Genomic DNA, 16,763 nt, shown 5'->3' with positions numbered 1-16,763 from the left:
AACAGAGGTGGAGACTAATGCGTGCTTGGATGCAGTTGGGTTCTTTTATAGGGAACATTAAGGGCATTTACTGTATAACTTGCTACTCCCAAACCATACGTTTGAGCTGTTAACAGCAGCAGTTTGTCCCGTCTATAACCACGTCAACAGTGGGCTGAAATAATCCCAAAGTGATTGGGACAAAGAAAAAATGAATAGCATTTGGTACTGTATATACTCTGAATCTACAATTCTGACTCAACTGCAACAGTTACCTGTGTGCTGTGTCGCTTTGGTAAAACTCTGCTGCAAAGTGCTGGCTAATAATTATTAAAAATATAGCAATATGAAGTTTAAAAAGAGCAAATACTAAAGCTCATAGCAAAAGACATACAGATGTTTCTCCTCTTGGACCAATACATTTAGGATGATAACTACAACTATAACTATGATAAATTGATTGATTTCTGAATGAATATCTGCGAAAGTTTAGATTTTTTGCTCATTGACATACAGTGTTGTAACAGCTCAATTCATTTGTAGTTTTGAGAAATTTATAAAAAAAACATTTCACAGTGTAATCTCAAACTAGGACAATGTTAACTGAATGATGACTGAAAGGAAACAGTCCAATTGTATTCTATGTCAATATATAGGTTCATTTCTGTATGACAGAGAGATGTTGGGTACTGCAAATGCCATTTCAAATGGCAAGTCTAGTGCCTTTATACAATAAAAACTACAAATGGACAATGTGACAGAAAACACACCTAATCCCTTATGTACTCACACATAAATTAAAATCTTTCTACAACTTTGAGGTCACATCCCTGCTACGATGCAAAATCTTAAGTATAAGAAATGAAACATGAAAAAAAACAAAAACATAGATGGTTTGTAAAAATTTGCAAGGCTCTCATTCAGTTCTTCTCATAGCTCGTCCCTTGCTGTGCTGTCCAAAGGCGACTGGAGCACATCTGAGTTCTGTGCCTCGGTGCTGATTTCAGCCTGCTCCCCAGTTTTTCCTGAGCGTGCTCTGTCCCAGTCTGTACGGACCTTGTCATTGTCCCACACTGTGGAGGTCTCAGTATCGCTGATGTAGCCTTTGTCGCCGGTGTAGTGTGTTGGATACACTAGAAGAGGCTCAGCTGAAAATGCCTTCAAGTCCCTGGTTTCAAACTGTTCCATATAATCAAACCTGTGGAGGAGAAGATAATGTCAAGAAAAGGAAAGAGGGCCAGACTGCTGAGCAGAAGTGTATGTTGTGTGTGTGTGTGTGTGTGTGTGTGTGTGTGTGTGTGTGTGTGTGTGCGTACTTGTACTGGGTAGGGTACACTTACACAGGGTGTTTATTGTACATGATAGGAAGAAACTCGTCCACTGGCAAAATCCTCTTTAGTGGTTCTGCTTTCAAAAGCTTCTCTGCACCTTGTAATGATATCATATAGCCTAGTGTCCAATATGAATAGTCTGCTTCCACTATGTTGCGTATATTAGGCACTGCTTTCTCTTGGTGATCCACTTGCATTCTCTTCCGACCAATATAACTGGAAGAAAGAGATAGAAAGGAGGATTTAGGATCGATTGCAAACTGATAGGAGAATCAAGGAAAGACAAATCTAAGATTGTGAAGGAAGCACAAACTCACATGAGATCCCAGTCCAGCCCTTCATCCTTCACCTCCCTCATTAAGTTCATTAGGCGGCGTTTGAAGAAGATCTCGAAGCGCAGGTCATCTTCAATCACCAGGGAGGTGTCCAGGCGTCGCTCCACAATCTAAAGCCAGACACAGATTTATCAATCCCTCACCCCATCTGTCTGGTTCACAAACCTTCAAAAGTTTGGCTTCTGGGGTTCACCTCTTTCCAGACATTATAGTGGGAAAGGAAGCATCCCAGCTCTCCCTTGGTCAGTGGGCGACCATGATAGGGGTCACTGTATCCAGGGAGCATGTGGATGCCCATAGCTTGAACTTCACTGATATTCATTGCCCTGAAATGGAGAAGAACAAACGTGACAAAGTGGTAAGGAAAAACATGTGATAACTAAGTACTATATACATGTTAAGTAATAATGAAATAAAGTGAACTTACTTTCCATCTACAGCTACAATGACCTTACAAGCAATCTCCTGCTTGTATAATGCCCTCAACATACGTTCTCGGCGGTCAGCTCGCCTCTGCAGGTTTATCATGAAAACCTGGACATGGGCAACAGTGGAGCCAGTCAATGTAATTACAGATTTCTAACAACAGGGGGAGGCATTCAGGCACAGAAGGGGACAGAGGGCCATTTTTGCAGACTCCATCTTCACATCACTCCATACTCACCTCATCAAAGCCCAGTTTGTCGGGTTGTTTTCTAGGAACAGGTATGTTTTTGGAAGGCATCACTGGGGGATTTCGCACTACACAGTGAGAGGGAAGATGGATGCAGAAATGGTATAAAATACATAATAAGAAGAAACCCATGCTGATAGTGATCATTAGATAAAGCAGCAGGAGGTAGAATACAGACTTCAAGCTCATGGAAAAAAGGGAGTTAGATGCAAAAGTAAAGCCCTTAGTCTGAATGCGAGCTACTCACCCTCAGCCTCCAGCAGGGAGTGTACAAAGCTGTCAACTTCGTCTTGCATGGTATTGTGGGATCGCAGTGGCACAGGAAAGTAACCATAGGTCTCTTTATTACATACAAACATTTGAACATCTATAGAGACGGGAGGATGAAAACATTTTCTCAATTTGAAGTCACGCCATATAGGTTGACAAGGTAAAGGACAAATGTGTACATTTAAGCACTGAGTTGTAAAATACCTGCCATCCGAGCAGAGAAAGCAAATACAATGATGTCATCGAAAGCCCAGCTGTATTCTGGGTGTGGTGGGTGAAAGGCCAGCTGCCTGGACGCCTCTTTCCTGAGGTCTATCAGGAAGGTGGAGTGGACCATGGGAACTGCAAAACAGCCCTTACGCACCTGCTTTCTAATGGGTATGTAGGCAGGAGTGCGCTTATAGTAACCCTAAAGAAGCCAAGAGGGTTTAAGAGCATTCATTAAATCAAACAAACACTTGACATACACAAGCGTGTACACCCAATTGACACCAAAGTACCTGGGAGGTCATTCCACACCAGAAGTTTGAATATGCAGCACGGGATTCAAGCATTGGAGCTATGATGGTCTTGTTTTCTCTCATGAGCTTCCACAACACATCAGGATTGGTGAGGAGGTTATCACAGTCCACCACCTACACAACGAGAAGGAGATAAACTGTAAAATATGTTTGGTAATTTCCAAAGACGCCTATAAGACACACCGTCAACTGAATCTTCAAAAAATGTACAGCACTTACAGGTCATGAGGGTAAATGGGGCACTAACAAACGCCGGAAGGATAGGAGTTTCCAAAAAATGTAGCACAAAATTATTGCAATTCTGGATGTACTTTGCTTAAAATTATACACCACTGAAGCTCGACGATGTGAGCTGCGATAGGGAATACAAATAGAAATGTGCTTCATTTTAAAATATAGCTCATGTTGAGTCAAGATTTGTGTCAGTGTAAAGGATCCAGATGAACCAGACCAGATAAACTTTAACCACAGGAGACAGAAAAATATAAGCGGGTACATTTTTGACACCCTTCCCGGTGCTTAAATTACCACTGCGCTGGTGCTTTGGACTTGACTCTGTACTTATCCTTCAGCTGCTATTATTGAACAATAAAGATCTGGGTAAAAGCATTGGCTCAATGTTTCAAATGGAACATTGTTCAGTGTTATTGTGCTTACTTTTGTACCTTTAAAGAGTATCTTCGTTGACCTACCATGAAGTAGTCCGCCCACATCTCACGAGCTGACTCCAGTGCCACTTGCCGAAGCTTCATAACATGCTCATAACGGAGGTCTGTCCATTGCTTGGGACCATCTTCACTCTGATAATGTCTACAGGAGACATTTGGATACTAATCAGACTGATTCTAATGGCTCTGTGAGCAACACAAAATAACAACAGAGCCTTTAGTAAATAACCAACCTGGGTTCCTCTTTTGGCCTCCACTCCACATAATGGTAAAGGCTCTGCATCTTGACAAGCCAGTCACGCAAAATGGCTGTAGTGTTGTCCTTGTTATGATCAGTTGCTACCCTGTCATTAAACACCAAATGTAAAAGATTAGAAATAACATTATTGTCTATTCACAATCGGAAGGGTTAAACATTATCAACAACTGAATGAAAAACAGTGACATTGGTTGAATGGAGCACTAATAACTGATCTGGATCCGAGCTGAGACAAGAGTCGGAAGACGATATCAGGACTCAAATAACAATAGCCCAGTGTTCACTTTTAGTAAGCACATTGTCTGCCGCTGTGGGAACTGACACAGGTGTTAATGATACCATTGCCACAAGACAAAAACACTGTTCACCTAGATGATATACTGGTTGATTATTTACAGTAGCACATCACAATTTAAGGAATAAAGGAAATAAAACAAGGACAGCAAATTTAATAAACAGCTACCACAGCCTTCCTTCTCTTTAGCCATGTGTTGTGTTGTAGGATATCAGGCTTGGCTGGAAAAAGAACATCTGCCCTACAGCCGAGTTTGTCTCTTGCTTGGAGGGACACCAGCCAGGCTGGGTTGTCTTGACAAGATTTCACATGGATCCGTGAGAACACAGCAGCTGGTTGCTAAACCATTCCATCCCTCAAGTTCTCAAAGTTTGAATTGCACTGACTCTTCCGCCTCATGTCCTCCATCACTCCATCTTTGTCTGCTTATCCGGGGTCGGGTTGCAGGGGCTGCCTCATGTCCATCTCAAATAAACATTTAAGACAAGCATAGTTTTGAACATACATGTACAAGTGGTGTCTCTCTCTGCTGCTGCTGCAAAAAAAGCTTTAGCAAAAAGCATACAGCATGTAGTGTTTACATCTCGCAATTGTTTACATTCTACAGATGTAGCTTAATGTGCTTGCAGAACATGTCAAAACAAAAGTCTTAACCGTAGCCAAAGTTACAGAAGAGTTTTATGAACACCAAATAACAACAGAGCAATCAAACAATTCCACTCGTTTAAAAGCCCCTAAATAAAGGGGGGGGGGGGATAAACTTTGTTAGTAAGTTAAGAGCATATTCCTCTCGGAGCCCTCCATACAGTCACGCAAACTGCTCATAGCTACGAGGGTATAAGCATGTGTGGTCTGTTTAGTTATGTGAGAAACACCTCCCTTTCACCTCCCTACACTTTGCCTAAGCATGGTAGACAGATGTTTAAATGGCCTATAACATCTATTTGCACTGCCCACAAGAGAATTGCCTTAGAAAGTTCCTGTGTTAGCCCTGGAAAATGGCAGACAGAAACACATTTAGTGATCCAAAATAGGGCATAATACAACTAGGTTTTAGGCTCTATAACCATGTACCATGCAAAGAATATGCAAGGTTGTCCTGTCCCTGCACATATTTAAATTGTAGCATGTCTTGCTTTTACTACATGAAATACACTAAATGCCCTTAAGATGGCTAAAACAGAATGCAGTAAAAATTAATAGTTACTTTTTTGTTATAGTTACTGCTGGAGGAGAAGTTATTAATTTTCACTTCCCTATAGCCTGTAAAATTCTTCACCATTGGTATTTCCCTAGGGCTACAGCTTTACAAGATGGAGCTCTGTGGGCTGTAAAATGGATCTGCCCCTGACATGATCATGGGTGGGAGTCAATCACTTCACGGAATACAGCCTACATTACACACATGGGGTAACTGGTTGTTAGGAGGTGATGGGCCGTTGGAGATGAAGAACAGAGGTAGCCTTGAGCTAAATGTGTGTATATTGATGGAAAGTGCAGACAACAATAAGTCACTTTGTTAGGATTTGTGTTAAATTACACAGCTCCCCTCGTGGCCAAATCAGTTCCTTCCCCTCCCCTCCACGTATACATATCAATGCATGGCCCCTCTGATGAGCAGTGACCAGATGTGCTCACCTCTGTCACAGTGGCTACCTAAGGTTGATTTAAATGTCCATTCGTGGTATGAAGACGGCAATATAGTTCTTTGTTGTTTTCTTCTTGTTCAGATGCGTTGGACATGTCTAACCCGCAACACAACTTGGCTAACATTGATATCATTAACGTTAATAAGTCCACTGTCTATGGGCCCATCCCATTTTTACCCAGAACTCCCCAAAACTCAGCAATTCAACGTTTTTATGCAAACGGTAACTTCAAAGAAGGGACCTTAGGGAAAAAAACACAACTTTTTAACCTTAGCAAGAAATATGGACGTTATACTTTTAAAATGAATGTTAGCTGCTTAACTTTACTGGCTTGCTTACGAGAAAACATCCTAGTATCAACTTACCACAAAGCCATACGCTCTTTGGGATAGTTGAGTCGCTCAATAGTACCGAGGAAATACGGCAGAGAGTGCTCGGAGTTTCTGCAGATGAGGGCGACGAGGACCCGGGGAGCGAGGAGCGAAGACTCGGGGCTCCAGCGCTCCTCCGCAAAATATCCCCGAGCAGGAGTACAGGACAGCAGCAAGAGAAGCAGGACGGCGGGAAGGCAGGCGAGCTCGTGCATTGCGACAGTGAATTAAGAAAACTCCTTCTTTAAGAAAAAAAATTCAGGCAACGTTAGGTGATATCTATGGCTCGTAGTGAGACACTACTGATTAGTTTCTTCTTTACTTTGTGCAGTCATCACAGGACAGCTAAATCTGTGCAGCAGCTCCTGATGTGACAACACTGCAAAATTGAGCTTTAAAGGGGTGGTGGGATGTGCGATGCGAACGATCTTAAAGGGGATGGACAAGTGAGCAAGACTGTACATTAAACACAAAAGGCACATGTTTGATAAACATTTTATTTCTCTAGATTGCTAATGAAATTAGGTGTTACAGATGGTTGTAAGATGCACTCAAGTTCCAAATGAGGGTTCATTTTCAGCGTCAGAAGTGACTATTGGATATTTTCGATGGGAAGGCAACTCCAAGCTCAGAATCAAACAGAACAAATATCCCTTATTTTTTTCTATACAGTTCATCAAAATAATAACTTAGTCATACAAGTGGACTGTTTTGTGTTTTATGAACATCCAACTTCCTAAACTTCACAAACGAGAAAAACTAAAAATAATAATTTTTTAATAGATTTTTTGGGGCATTTTTGGCCTTTACTTTTGACAGGACAGAAGACATAAAAGTGAGAGGGGGGAATGACCTGTAGCAATGGGCTGCAGGTCGGAGTCAAACCCAGGCCCGCTGAGACGAGGGGTAAACCTCTATCAATGGACGTCCGCTCTACCAACTGAGCTATCTGGACACCAACACCCTCTCTCACACACACACACTTTTTTTTGTTTCTCTTTCCTCTCTTAGAATGTCACCTACGTAAACCGTTTTCATGTGAAAGTAGGAATGTTTGGCAAAATTTTGTTTTGTTTCCTCATTGAGGTTTTCACACCAGTGTTGACCTTAAGCCTTCATTTGGCAGATAGAAAGCTCTAGAGTTTGGCCCCCGCACTTAGCCTTTCCACCTGGATAGTTAAGGAGGCAGCTGCAGGGTCATCAACAAGCCAGAACAACTCGCCGTTAGTTGGGACAACACGGGCCGCCGGAAAAGCTGGACCCTCTCTACCCTCTAGCACTTCCTGCAAGAGACAACATTGTTACATAACTCAGTATGAACCATACGTCTGCTAGGCGAGTGGGTCATAAAACCGCTGATCAGATTATTGTTTTTAGTCATCTTTAACAGAATACATGCATACATTTGTGCTAAAGTTCATGTTCCTTCCACTTTTTAGTTTTAGTCCTGTCATGGTTTTCAGCTAGGCACTGCCCATCTATCACTGTTGGACCTGAAGAGTCTATCTCAGTGATTTTGTGCATGTTTTTGTGTGAAAGTGATTTATTGTGCCATGGAAACAGGAGACTTTTAGGATTATGAGTGTGAATTGCATTCAGTGAAAGACTATATAGAAAATATACCTTTAAAACGGGTGCTTTGCTTCCTCCTGTTGATACAAAAGCCACACAGCGTGCAGAGTTCACCACTGGAAAGGTCATAGTTACACGCTGTGGTGGTGGTTTGGGAGAGTCGCTGATGGGGGCCACAATCTTCTTGGTTTCCTGAATACGGGGTACACCCAAACCCAATCATCATTATGTGAACTGTATCGCCATAAAAGTAATGTGGCAATGTGAGAACCACAACCAAACACTATAGTGCAGCTGTCAAATATACAATAGAACGTGAGGAAGATTGCCACACAGAGGTGTAACAAGGGAAGACAGTGCAAACCACACATTTCGAGTTGTGCTTTGAAACAAAACCTATCAGTGATCCATACATGGTCATGGGAGTGTCTCGAAAAATGCCGGCAAAACACACACTGTTCTTTTAGACTAGCAAAACAGGGACCACATCAAAGAGTAAACCCCAAAATGCCTCCAGACATGACTTAGCATGGCTGCCAGAATTACATGAAATAATTTGTTTCATATGCCTACTGTAAAATCCATATTTCTACAAATGAGAGGTATTATTTACAGAAAAATATGCAGAGCCTTGCAATTTAATGACCAGTGTCAAATGTATAGACATTCCTAAAATAGAGTTGCACTGTCCAACACGAATTTACATGAGGATTGATGTTTTTAGAATGATGACATTACTAAACATATGAAACATGTGTTTTTTTAATGAAATATAATAAAAAAATGTATTCCAAACAAAGCTTTGATGAATATTTGGTTTAATCAACCGAATGCTCTTAAAGGAACACGTCCACCTATTTGGACTTTATCTTATTCACCGTATTCCCAAAGAGTTAGACAAGTTGATACGTACCCTTCTCATCTCCATGCGTGATGTAACTGTCTGACGCCCCCAGCGTTAGTTTAGCCTAACAAACCAGTTACCCTGCAGGTAACTGGTTCCAACTAGCTTCTGCTCCCAATAAGTGACAAAATAACATGGTTCCTATTTACATGTTGTGATTTGCATAGTCACCGAGTGTACAAATAACAAGGTCACATGAGACACAGCCATATTCTAACCTCATACTAACAGGGAACTATAACCTCAGAAAGGCGAAGCACTGGTATTTTTAATACTTGGGCGGAGTGATTAGCTCACCGCACCTGAGAAGCCCGGTCACGGAGCAGAGAGTTTGCTCAGAGTTGGAGTAATAGAGTCAACAATTACTAGATCCTAAAAGTATAGCTTACAATCATAGGCGTTTGCTGTATTGTAAAGAGCTGCAACAATAAACAGGGAAGACCAGGTAATAAGGTAATTCCATGATGGTTCATAGAATTTCACACGAAAACGCTGACCTGCTGAATCTGTGGCTATACTTGCTTTCCTTTAAGATGTGTATGGTGAAGAATCAGAGACAGGGTGTCTTTCTGCACTCAAGACAAGACTAGGACAGACGTACTGTACAGTCAGACATTATACAAGTATTGCCCTCACCTCCAGGAGAGGGTGGTCTGGGAATAGGGAGCAGGTGTGTCCATCAGGTCCCATACCCAGCAGTAACAGGTCAAACACTGGGACGTCACCATCTGGGAAGGCCTGTGTATTTGAAAGTAGCAAAACAAAACGGTAAACCTTCTGGAAAGTATTTAAATCTAAAAGAACATGCATGGGTGACTTGATGCCACAGTAAAGATGCCTGCACCTGGTTCAATTTGCGGGTATAATCCTCAGCACACTCGTTGACCGCCAGAGAGGAGTCAATGGTTAAGATCCCACTGTCAGGGATGTTGACCTTGGAAAACAACTGACCCTGGGTGGAAACAAAGGCTTACATTTGACTCCAACGTAACAGAATGCCATACATTAACGTAACCAGGACACATGCCAACAAACACGCTCCCAAACAGATACCTTGTACAGCCCGTAGGTGCTCTCAGGGTCATCGAAGGAAACCAGTCGCTCATCACAGAACGCAACCACCCACTTGCTGCAGTCCAGGTCTGGCAGGGCGGGCAGCTCTTTGCTGAGTATGGACACAAGACTTCCTCCAGAGAGCCCCAGGGTGAACCGGCCATGAGAGATGATGGCCTTCTCAGCCCGAGATGTCACCAGTTGGGCCAGCACCGGTCCAAGCTCCGCTGAGGAGGGGAAGACCACAACTCTTCTGCCGGCCATGAGACAGTTTTCTATAGAAATAAAGTTGTTCCTGGGTAGTACAGAAAGAAAGAGAGAGAAAGAAATCTGTTTTTTTAGCAATAAATAAGGAAGTCAATTACAACACCGTTTTGCAAGTCATCATGATGTGTCTGTAAAAACCGTCCACATAAACTATTTGTATAATAAACTTTTAATACTTAAAAAAATATTTGGTTAGCTTGATACATAGGCTGGGACTGTGCAAATAGAGGACTAAAGCTAAAACCAGTCAATGAGCTAAAAGAAACAAATCCTGATTTTTGCATGATTGCACCAGCCAGTATCGGAAATATGCATGATAAGTGATTCCCATTTCTTAAACAAACCTGACATTTAAGCTTTTAAACTGCAGCTTTCCAAAAAAAAGAAGTGTCCTTACTTTAGTTGGAATCTCAAAAGCAGATTGTCATGAGGAGGAATTTCAGTCGGCAAATGTAATCCGAAGCGCTACTTCCGGAAACGTTTTTCTCACCAGCCAATCAAATTTCGTGTTTAGACCGCACTGCATTCTGGCCAGTGTAGTCCCCAGTGTAGTGCAGCTGTGTTTGTGTCCGGCGGCTGTGCCTCCTCCCAGCCGGAAGATGGCAATACTGTATCCGTTTCAAGCACTTGAGTTTTTAGACACTCACGTATCTTACTGTGGACATGCATCCAGCTCTTCTGAATCTTGTTTATTACGTTTAACTATTTTACGGAGAAAAACAATTAAGAGGCGCTTGACATCTAACTCGTCCGTGTGCATCTCCGCGGCCAGCAGGAATCTATACGAACCATGTCGGCTGTCTTCTCTTTCCAGACACAGCTCGTCTCCATCATGGACGCGTTATCCAAAACAGCTGTGATGGAAATAAGCAAACTGGTCGACATCGAGTCTAAGATGCTAAAAATTGAGATAACTCGAGGGCGGAACGAAATTGCCTCGCTCACAGAGAAACTGCAGCTGATGGAGAAATTGCTTTATCTTGCACAGGGGGGCAGGCAGGACGCAGCAGCATGCTCAGTGCTGAGGAACGGGTCAGAGAAGGGAGTATTGGAGTCTGGCAGAACAAGACCTGCCATAAAAAGGTAGGCTTGTCGATTCCCGTGTTTACACTGCAGGTAGATAGTGTTTGTGTTGTGCTTGCACCATGTACATCGTTATTCAATCATGACTCTTTGCTGTTATATACCCCCTGCCTGGTGTAGTTAATTAATCGAAGTTTGCATCCTAGTGAAAGTCCGTGGGAAAGCATAAGCTCCTCCAATGAGATGAACAAATGGCGTCATCTTCAAACAGAAGAACATGCCATAACTGAAGTAAGTCCTGCACTGATCATATTATGTCACTATATTGTATCATGCACTTGTAACAATGCACTGTTCTCTCTCTAGCTCCCAAACCCACTGAGAGAGCAGCCTGAACTGATAGTGGTAAAAGAAGAGCCGCCAGAGGTGGAAAACAGAGACTGTGAACAAGAAAGGACAAGTGCAAACAGTAAGTATTAAATACATGTTTGGTTTGACATGATGTGTCAAACACAGTACAAATTCTGGCTCGGGAAAATACCTTTTTGTATCATAAAGTAGACCTTGAGTGACAATACATGGATTTAGGCACTTTGCTTATCATGTGTGGTTTTAGAAATAATGTTCTTAAAGTGGCAAATTCATCTTTCATCTTGTGGCCTCATGAAGGCAATTAGGGTCAATAATATTCAACATTTTCACATGTTCATATAATGCTGTCAACAGGAAGGAAAACCTTCACAGACACCGGGAAGAGCCCAGAAGCGATGCAGTGTCTCAAACCCGTCCCAGAACGTCAGCAAGTGTTTACAGACAGCTTTGCGACAGTGAGCACCCGGCCGTCTCTTGCTGGACCAGAGAGGAAGGACACACAGTGGAGCCCACAGCTTACACCTGCACACACAGACCTAGTGGCTGGGAAAAGCATGGCTCAAAATGTTGCCTCCCAAAGCGTAAGTGTGCTCAGGAATATGAAGCTTCACAACTTGAGGAACTCGGCTGCAAAGAGGTTTGGCTGCTTGCAGTGCGGCAAGAGCTTCAGATGCTTTAGCCAGCTTGAAATACACCAGAGAAGTCACACAGGAGAGAAGCCGTTCAGGTGCACACTGTGTGGAAAGAGATATGCGCAAAAAGGGCATCTGTACACACACCAGCGCACACACACAGGGGAGAAGCCCTACCGCTGTCCTATTTGTGGAAAGGGCTTTATTCAGAAATGCACTCTCGATATGCATCAGCGTACACACACTGGAGAAAAACCTTTTGTTTGTATCAAATGTGGCAAGGGTTTTACCAAGAACTGTAATCTGAAAAAACATCTTACAGTACACCTGGATCCTAGTTTGAACATGTACGGTAGTAAATCTAGTGTGCCGACATTTAGTGGGACATTCATAAATGGAACCACTTAAAACAGCCAGCCGAATGTAACTTTTGCTGTTTGATTAAAATAGTTTGTGCATAATAAATCCAAATGCAAATATGAGTGTGTGACACCTTCTTTTATTGTTCAAATAATTGATTTGATTGTTGATCAGTTGTTATCTGCTGTTCTGAGTTTAAACCAATTCTATGATATTGTGCTGCAGTATAAATACTACACTCATATTACAGCATAAAAACACAACTGATGAATAAACTAATCATTACTGTTGTATTGATAGTTTGCAATGCCAAAAAGAAAAGATCAGCTCCAAGTTCGCAGTAAACTAGAGGCTAGGGCTAGAGGCAGTGCTAGTCTCATATATATATATATATATATATATATATATCCCGCTAGACTGTAAAAATATGCATAGACAGTTAAAGGAATGGACCAAGAGATCCCGTTGCTCTGGAAGGAGACCAGTGAAGGATAGACGGTTAAGTGCTGAGCGTTACTGCGCAGCCTCCAACTGAGCTTGACGGCGTTGATGCGTGATGTGCGTAACCTTCTGAAAAGTTGTAAGTCTTCTGGTAGCTGTGCCAAAATAAATCTCAATCATTTCCAATCTTGCAGAGACAGGGAGCGTAGTTATATGCAAAGAGATAACATAGGCACACGCTAATTATTGCTAACTAAAATGCTAGTTAACGTTAGTAATTAGACCTAAACAGATAATGTAAGTCGAAACTGTCTGCGAGCTTCTCCTGACAATACGGTGATGTGTCGACTGTGCGACAGCAAGTCGCTTGTTTACAACGCAATCGTTAGCCTATTTTTACAAAACATCGGCTACAGAGCCATAACGTAAGGTACAAGGTAATGGAGCCTTTAACACATTGTCTTTTTACTTTGGAAATAAGTACTGAACAAATAGAGTCTTTAAACATTTTAGGTGAAAAGTTATTCGCTGTCAAAGTGACATAAAAATGAATGGCGGTCAATGGAATGCTATCGGCGGGTGAGTGCTTCGTAGCATTATAATGGCGCCATCGGAGCTACGCTTAGAGAGCAGAGACTTACCCCCTTAGAACAAATAAGAACCATGCTAATAACGAGTTGTCTATTGATATTAATAACAGTACTACTGATAATAATTGTGTGTTACCAAAGTAGACTGTATGTGGTTACCAACAATGTACCCTCACTTCATCTAGCCTATGTTTCATTGCAGAGCTGTGTAAACAAAGGGTCAAATAAACGTATCATGTATTAGTAAACATATATTGTTTTTATATCACTAACATGACAAAGTATCTATATAATTCCCACTGAAGTAAAAAAAGGTTTTTAATCTTTTTGGGTAAAAAAACTTCTCCGGGCGGTCCTTGTAGTCGTCAGTACGCTAGCATTCAGTTTTCCCACAATCCCTTGCTGCCCACATATAAAACATATTTGATTAAGGAGCACCGCTGTTTCGTTGGGAATCTTGCCAGTATTTCGAATTATTAAGTTCCCCTGTCGAGATGATGTGTGACACCACAAACCGAAGTTTTCGGGCGCAGTTAGCCGGCGTCCTGGACAAGCTAACGAAGGCAGCTTTGGTGGAAATAGGCAACCTCGCTGACGAATGCTCCTCCGTCCTTCACACCGAGATCTCCCTGCACAAAACGGAGAACGAGGCGCTGAAGAAGAGATGTTATTTTCTGGAGGTCCAGCTGAGAGCAGCGAGGGAGGCACAGACCTACCCTGCACATGCCAACAGTGTCAGCCGCCGACACCCTGCAGGTCAGCATGGTCCCTAATCTGGACTGTAGGTTGCCATAACGCAGGGTAACGTAGGCTATATGTATTTGTGTTGTAACAGGCTAGCGTCAGTTAGCTTTGTTGTAGACCATATTAGCCACATCAACTCAGATCTCGACAACATTTTTGTAGATAAATGTTGTAAGTTGTAGTTGATCTTGATTATGTCTATAAAATGACACTTTTCCCATCTGCTTCTTCTTCCAGGACAGCAGCAGCCAGCTATCGAGGGAGTTTTTGGAAAGGACTGGTGCATGGATCTGTGGAGAGAAGAAAAACTCCCCTCTCAAAGGAAAGAGACAGTGGAGCCAGCTGCTACTGTGACAAGCATGGGGTTACAGGTCAGTGAATCATCGACCAGCTGTTTTTTTTTTTTTTTTTTTAATGCAATCGGACTTAATACTCGTTGTGTTTACATGTCTTGTTGGCAGGCAATAGACTTAATGGAGAGAGAACCTGATCTCATATTTGTCAAGGAGGAGACATATGATGACCATCCAATCGGCCAGCAGATGAGGCTCACAGATAACAGAAAAAGTAAGTTTGGTTTAAAAAGAAACACAATATAGTAATTATAATTTCAATAGTTTGTGATTTAACTGCCGTATTCTCATTTTACAGTAGTTGGGATTTTTGACGAGGACAGCATGCTTCATAGATCTGTTGATGATCTGCAACTTCACTCAGGGGAATTAAACAACTTTCCCATGACGGCTGCCAGTCAAACACAACAACGCACACAGCCCACAATTATGGACAAGTTGATAGATGATGCAACAATGTGCACTTTGGTTGACAACCCGAATCCTCCTTCGGCCACCGCAGAATACTCCGATTTCACGAACAATATCCACATGAATGCAACCAAAGAACTCACGATTCAGCCGAGACCTGTGAAGCCAACAAACAGCTTTGAGTGCTTATTCTGTGGGAAAATATTCAACTATCTAAGTAGTTTAAAAGTCCACATCAGGCGACACTCTGGCGAGAAGCCGTTCAGCTGCTCGGTTTGCGGGAAGCGGTTTGCTCAGAAAACGTACCTGAAGCTGCACCAGCGTGTGCACTCGGGTGAGAAGCCTTACAGCTGTCCAGACTGCGGAAAAAGTTTTTCCCAGAAAAGCTCTCTGAACATACATCTTCGGACACACACCGGGGAAAAGCCGTATAGCTGTGTGGACTGCGGGAAATGTTATGCATACAAGTACGGTTTAAATCACCATCACTGTTTCAATTGACTGATCAAACCACGTTTTTATTGGAAAGAAGTCTAACTCTGGTCAGAACTGCTTCTACTAAAGTGCTCTATGTATTGCTCAATGTCTACAAGACTCAAATATGGATGGAACAGGTAGATTTGAAATACTCCCATCTATATCAAAAAAGGGTTTATTGTATAGAGAAATCCGGCAGCAGCCAAACAATGGTACAGACAATATCTATGTGACATTAGAAAGTGCATTATTTGAATTGGTGGGATTCAGTTTATGTGATTGCTTAGGGGGTTCATTGTCATGGGTGAAACATGATATGTATTTGCTCTCACATTTACTGTGAGGTGCTCGTCCAACCTGTAACAAAAAAAAAATATTTTTTTCTCCATTGCATGTTGTCACGTTTGGGGTACCATTATACATACCTCAGTCTCATCTCTATTGCCACAAAAGGCCTGTGTTAAATAATGCCAAAATACTTACTTTGGACAAGTGCTCCGTTGTTTGCACACATGTAGCATAACTCTTCAAAACTACCTCGTCACTCACAACAATGTAGATGTAAAACAACTCCATCCGTTTGCTTCATTAACCAAGTCTCAGTATTGCTTTATATTTAACATTTGTCACGCCTCATTTCTTGCTATTTAAGTGATAGAAAGTGGGTAGTTATATCTCTTTGAAAAACACAGCTGTTTTAAAATGCTAATGTGTGTTAATATTGAAATGACTTCCACAAAGGTTCTGGTTTAAATGGTGTTTAAATAAATGTATGTGTATGACTAGATGTGTTGTCGATGTAGTGAAGCCAAATGTCAGTTTTTCCTTCTAAATGTAAAGCATTTGTGATAGAAATCTTATTTTATTCTGTTCTGTGTCATACCATAACAATGCAATTATCTGTACTAAGCATCAATTTTGCCTGTAACGATTCGTCTCACCAGACCACACCGACCGAATGAAAGAATATTCACTGCCCAAGAAAGAAATCTTGTGCTGTTTTCTTTCTGCATGACCCTTCCAAAGACTCCAATGATGAAAATAAGACAACTTTATTAAGATTAGACAAAATAAATGATTCACTCTTTCTTCCTTCTTTAAACGGAAGAGTTTTCTCAAAGTAAAGTTTAATTAAATGAACATGCATGTGTTTTATTCTAAGGAAAGAAACTAGTAAAACACTGATGTGCTTAAATCTTAAATTGACAAGAAA

At 41.8% G+C, this 16,763-nt stretch overlaps 3 protein-coding genes across 5 annotated transcripts; 1 reads left to right on the top strand and 2 right to left on the bottom strand.

Moving 5' to 3' along the window:
- Positions 1-210: 210 nt before the first annotated feature.
- colgalt1a (collagen beta(1-O)galactosyltransferase 1a) lies at positions 211-6,765 on the bottom strand. Its single transcript, XM_034893151.1, has 12 exons — positions 6,346-6,765; positions 4,011-4,121; positions 3,802-3,919; positions 3,089-3,223; positions 2,793-2,997; positions 2,566-2,685; positions 2,310-2,386; positions 2,073-2,179; positions 1,839-1,971; positions 1,628-1,755; positions 1,320-1,526; positions 211-1,177 (listed from the first exon to the last, which is right to left on the bottom strand). The coding sequence occupies exons 1-12, from the start codon at positions 6,564-6,566 to the stop codon at positions 910-912; spliced, it is 1,830 nt and encodes a 609-aa protein (XP_034749042.1). The 5' UTR covers positions 6,567-6,765; the 3' UTR covers positions 211-909.
- Positions 6,766-6,832: 67 nt separating this feature from the next.
- Positions 6,833-14,363, bottom strand: pgls (6-phosphogluconolactonase). 3 transcript variants are annotated; one of them, XM_034893176.1, is made up of 6 exons: positions 14,241-14,363; positions 9,881-10,175; positions 9,672-9,779; positions 9,464-9,565; positions 7,975-8,115; positions 6,833-7,634 (listed from the first exon to the last, which is right to left on the bottom strand). In XM_034893176.1, the coding sequence occupies exons 1-6, from the start codon at positions 14,327-14,329 to the stop codon at positions 7,488-7,490; spliced, it is 882 nt and encodes a 293-aa protein (XP_034749067.1). In that variant the 5' UTR covers positions 14,330-14,363; the 3' UTR covers positions 6,833-7,487. The 3 variants fall into 3 exon arrangements, with proteins under 3 accessions (XP_034749067.1, XP_034749068.1, XP_034749069.1); XM_034893177.1 differs by lacking the exon at positions 14,241-14,363 and adding an exon at positions 10,545-10,687; XM_034893178.1 differs by lacking the exon at positions 14,241-14,363 and adding an exon at positions 10,492-10,510.
- On the top strand, positions 10,721-12,656 carry LOC117957435 (zinc finger protein 567-like). The gene is made up of 4 exons (XM_034893166.1): positions 10,721-11,230; positions 11,377-11,461; positions 11,537-11,639; positions 11,897-12,656. Exons 1-4 carry the CDS (start codon positions 10,938-10,940, stop codon positions 12,580-12,582), a joined length of 1,167 nt encoding a protein of 388 aa, XP_034749057.1. The 5' UTR covers positions 10,721-10,937; the 3' UTR covers positions 12,583-12,656.
- Positions 14,364-16,763: the final 2,400 nt, after the last annotated feature.

This window comes from Etheostoma cragini, chromosome 15, assembly GCF_013103735.1.
Source record: "Etheostoma cragini isolate CJK2018 chromosome 15, CSU_Ecrag_1.0, whole genome shotgun sequence".
NCBI lineage: Eukaryota > Metazoa > Chordata > Actinopteri > Perciformes > Percidae > Etheostoma > Etheostoma cragini.
This window is presented reverse-complemented; position numbering and strand designations above follow the sequence as displayed.

What these genes read in the sequence shown, in the direction of transcription:
- colgalt1a (XM_034893151.1), bottom strand. Translation starts at nt 6,566, where the DNA reads ATGCACGAGCTCGCCTGCCTTCCCGCCGTCCTGCTTCTCTTGCTGCTG. An exon ending in GGGCTGGACTGGGATCTCAT is followed by an intron (nt 1,527 to 1,627) that starts GTGAGTTTGTGC and finishes TCTTTCTTCCAG; the next exon opens with TTATATTGGTCGGAAGAGAA. An exon ending in ATGTACAATAAACACCCTGT is followed by an intron (nt 1,178 to 1,319) that starts GTAAGTGTACCC and finishes TCTCCTCCACAG; the next exon opens with GTTTGATTATATGGAACAGT.
- LOC117957435 (XM_034893166.1), top strand. Translation starts at nt 10,938, where the DNA reads ATGTCGGCTGTCTTCTCTTTCCAGACACAGCTCGTCTCCATCATGGAC. An exon ending in ACAAGACCTGCCATAAAAAG is followed by an intron (nt 11,231 to 11,376) that starts GTAGGCTTGTCG and finishes TTTGCATCCTAG; the next exon opens with TGAAAGTCCGTGGGAAAGCA. An exon ending in AGAAAGGACAAGTGCAAACA is followed by an intron (nt 11,640 to 11,896) that starts GTAAGTATTAAA and finishes TGCTGTCAACAG; the next exon opens with GAAGGAAAACCTTCACAGAC.
- pgls (XM_034893176.1), bottom strand. Translation starts at nt 14,329, where the DNA reads ATGCTGACCTGCAGGGTGTCGGCGGCTGACACTGTTGGCATGTGCAGG. An exon ending in GCACCTACGGGCTGTACAAG is followed by an intron (nt 9,780 to 9,880) that starts GTATCTGTTTGG and finishes GTTTCCACCCAG; the next exon opens with GGTCAGTTGTTTTCCAAGGT. An exon ending in CAGACCACCCTCTCCTGGAG is followed by an intron (nt 8,116 to 9,463) that starts GTGAGGGCAATA and finishes CCCCGTATTCAG; the next exon opens with GAAACCAAGAAGATTGTGGC.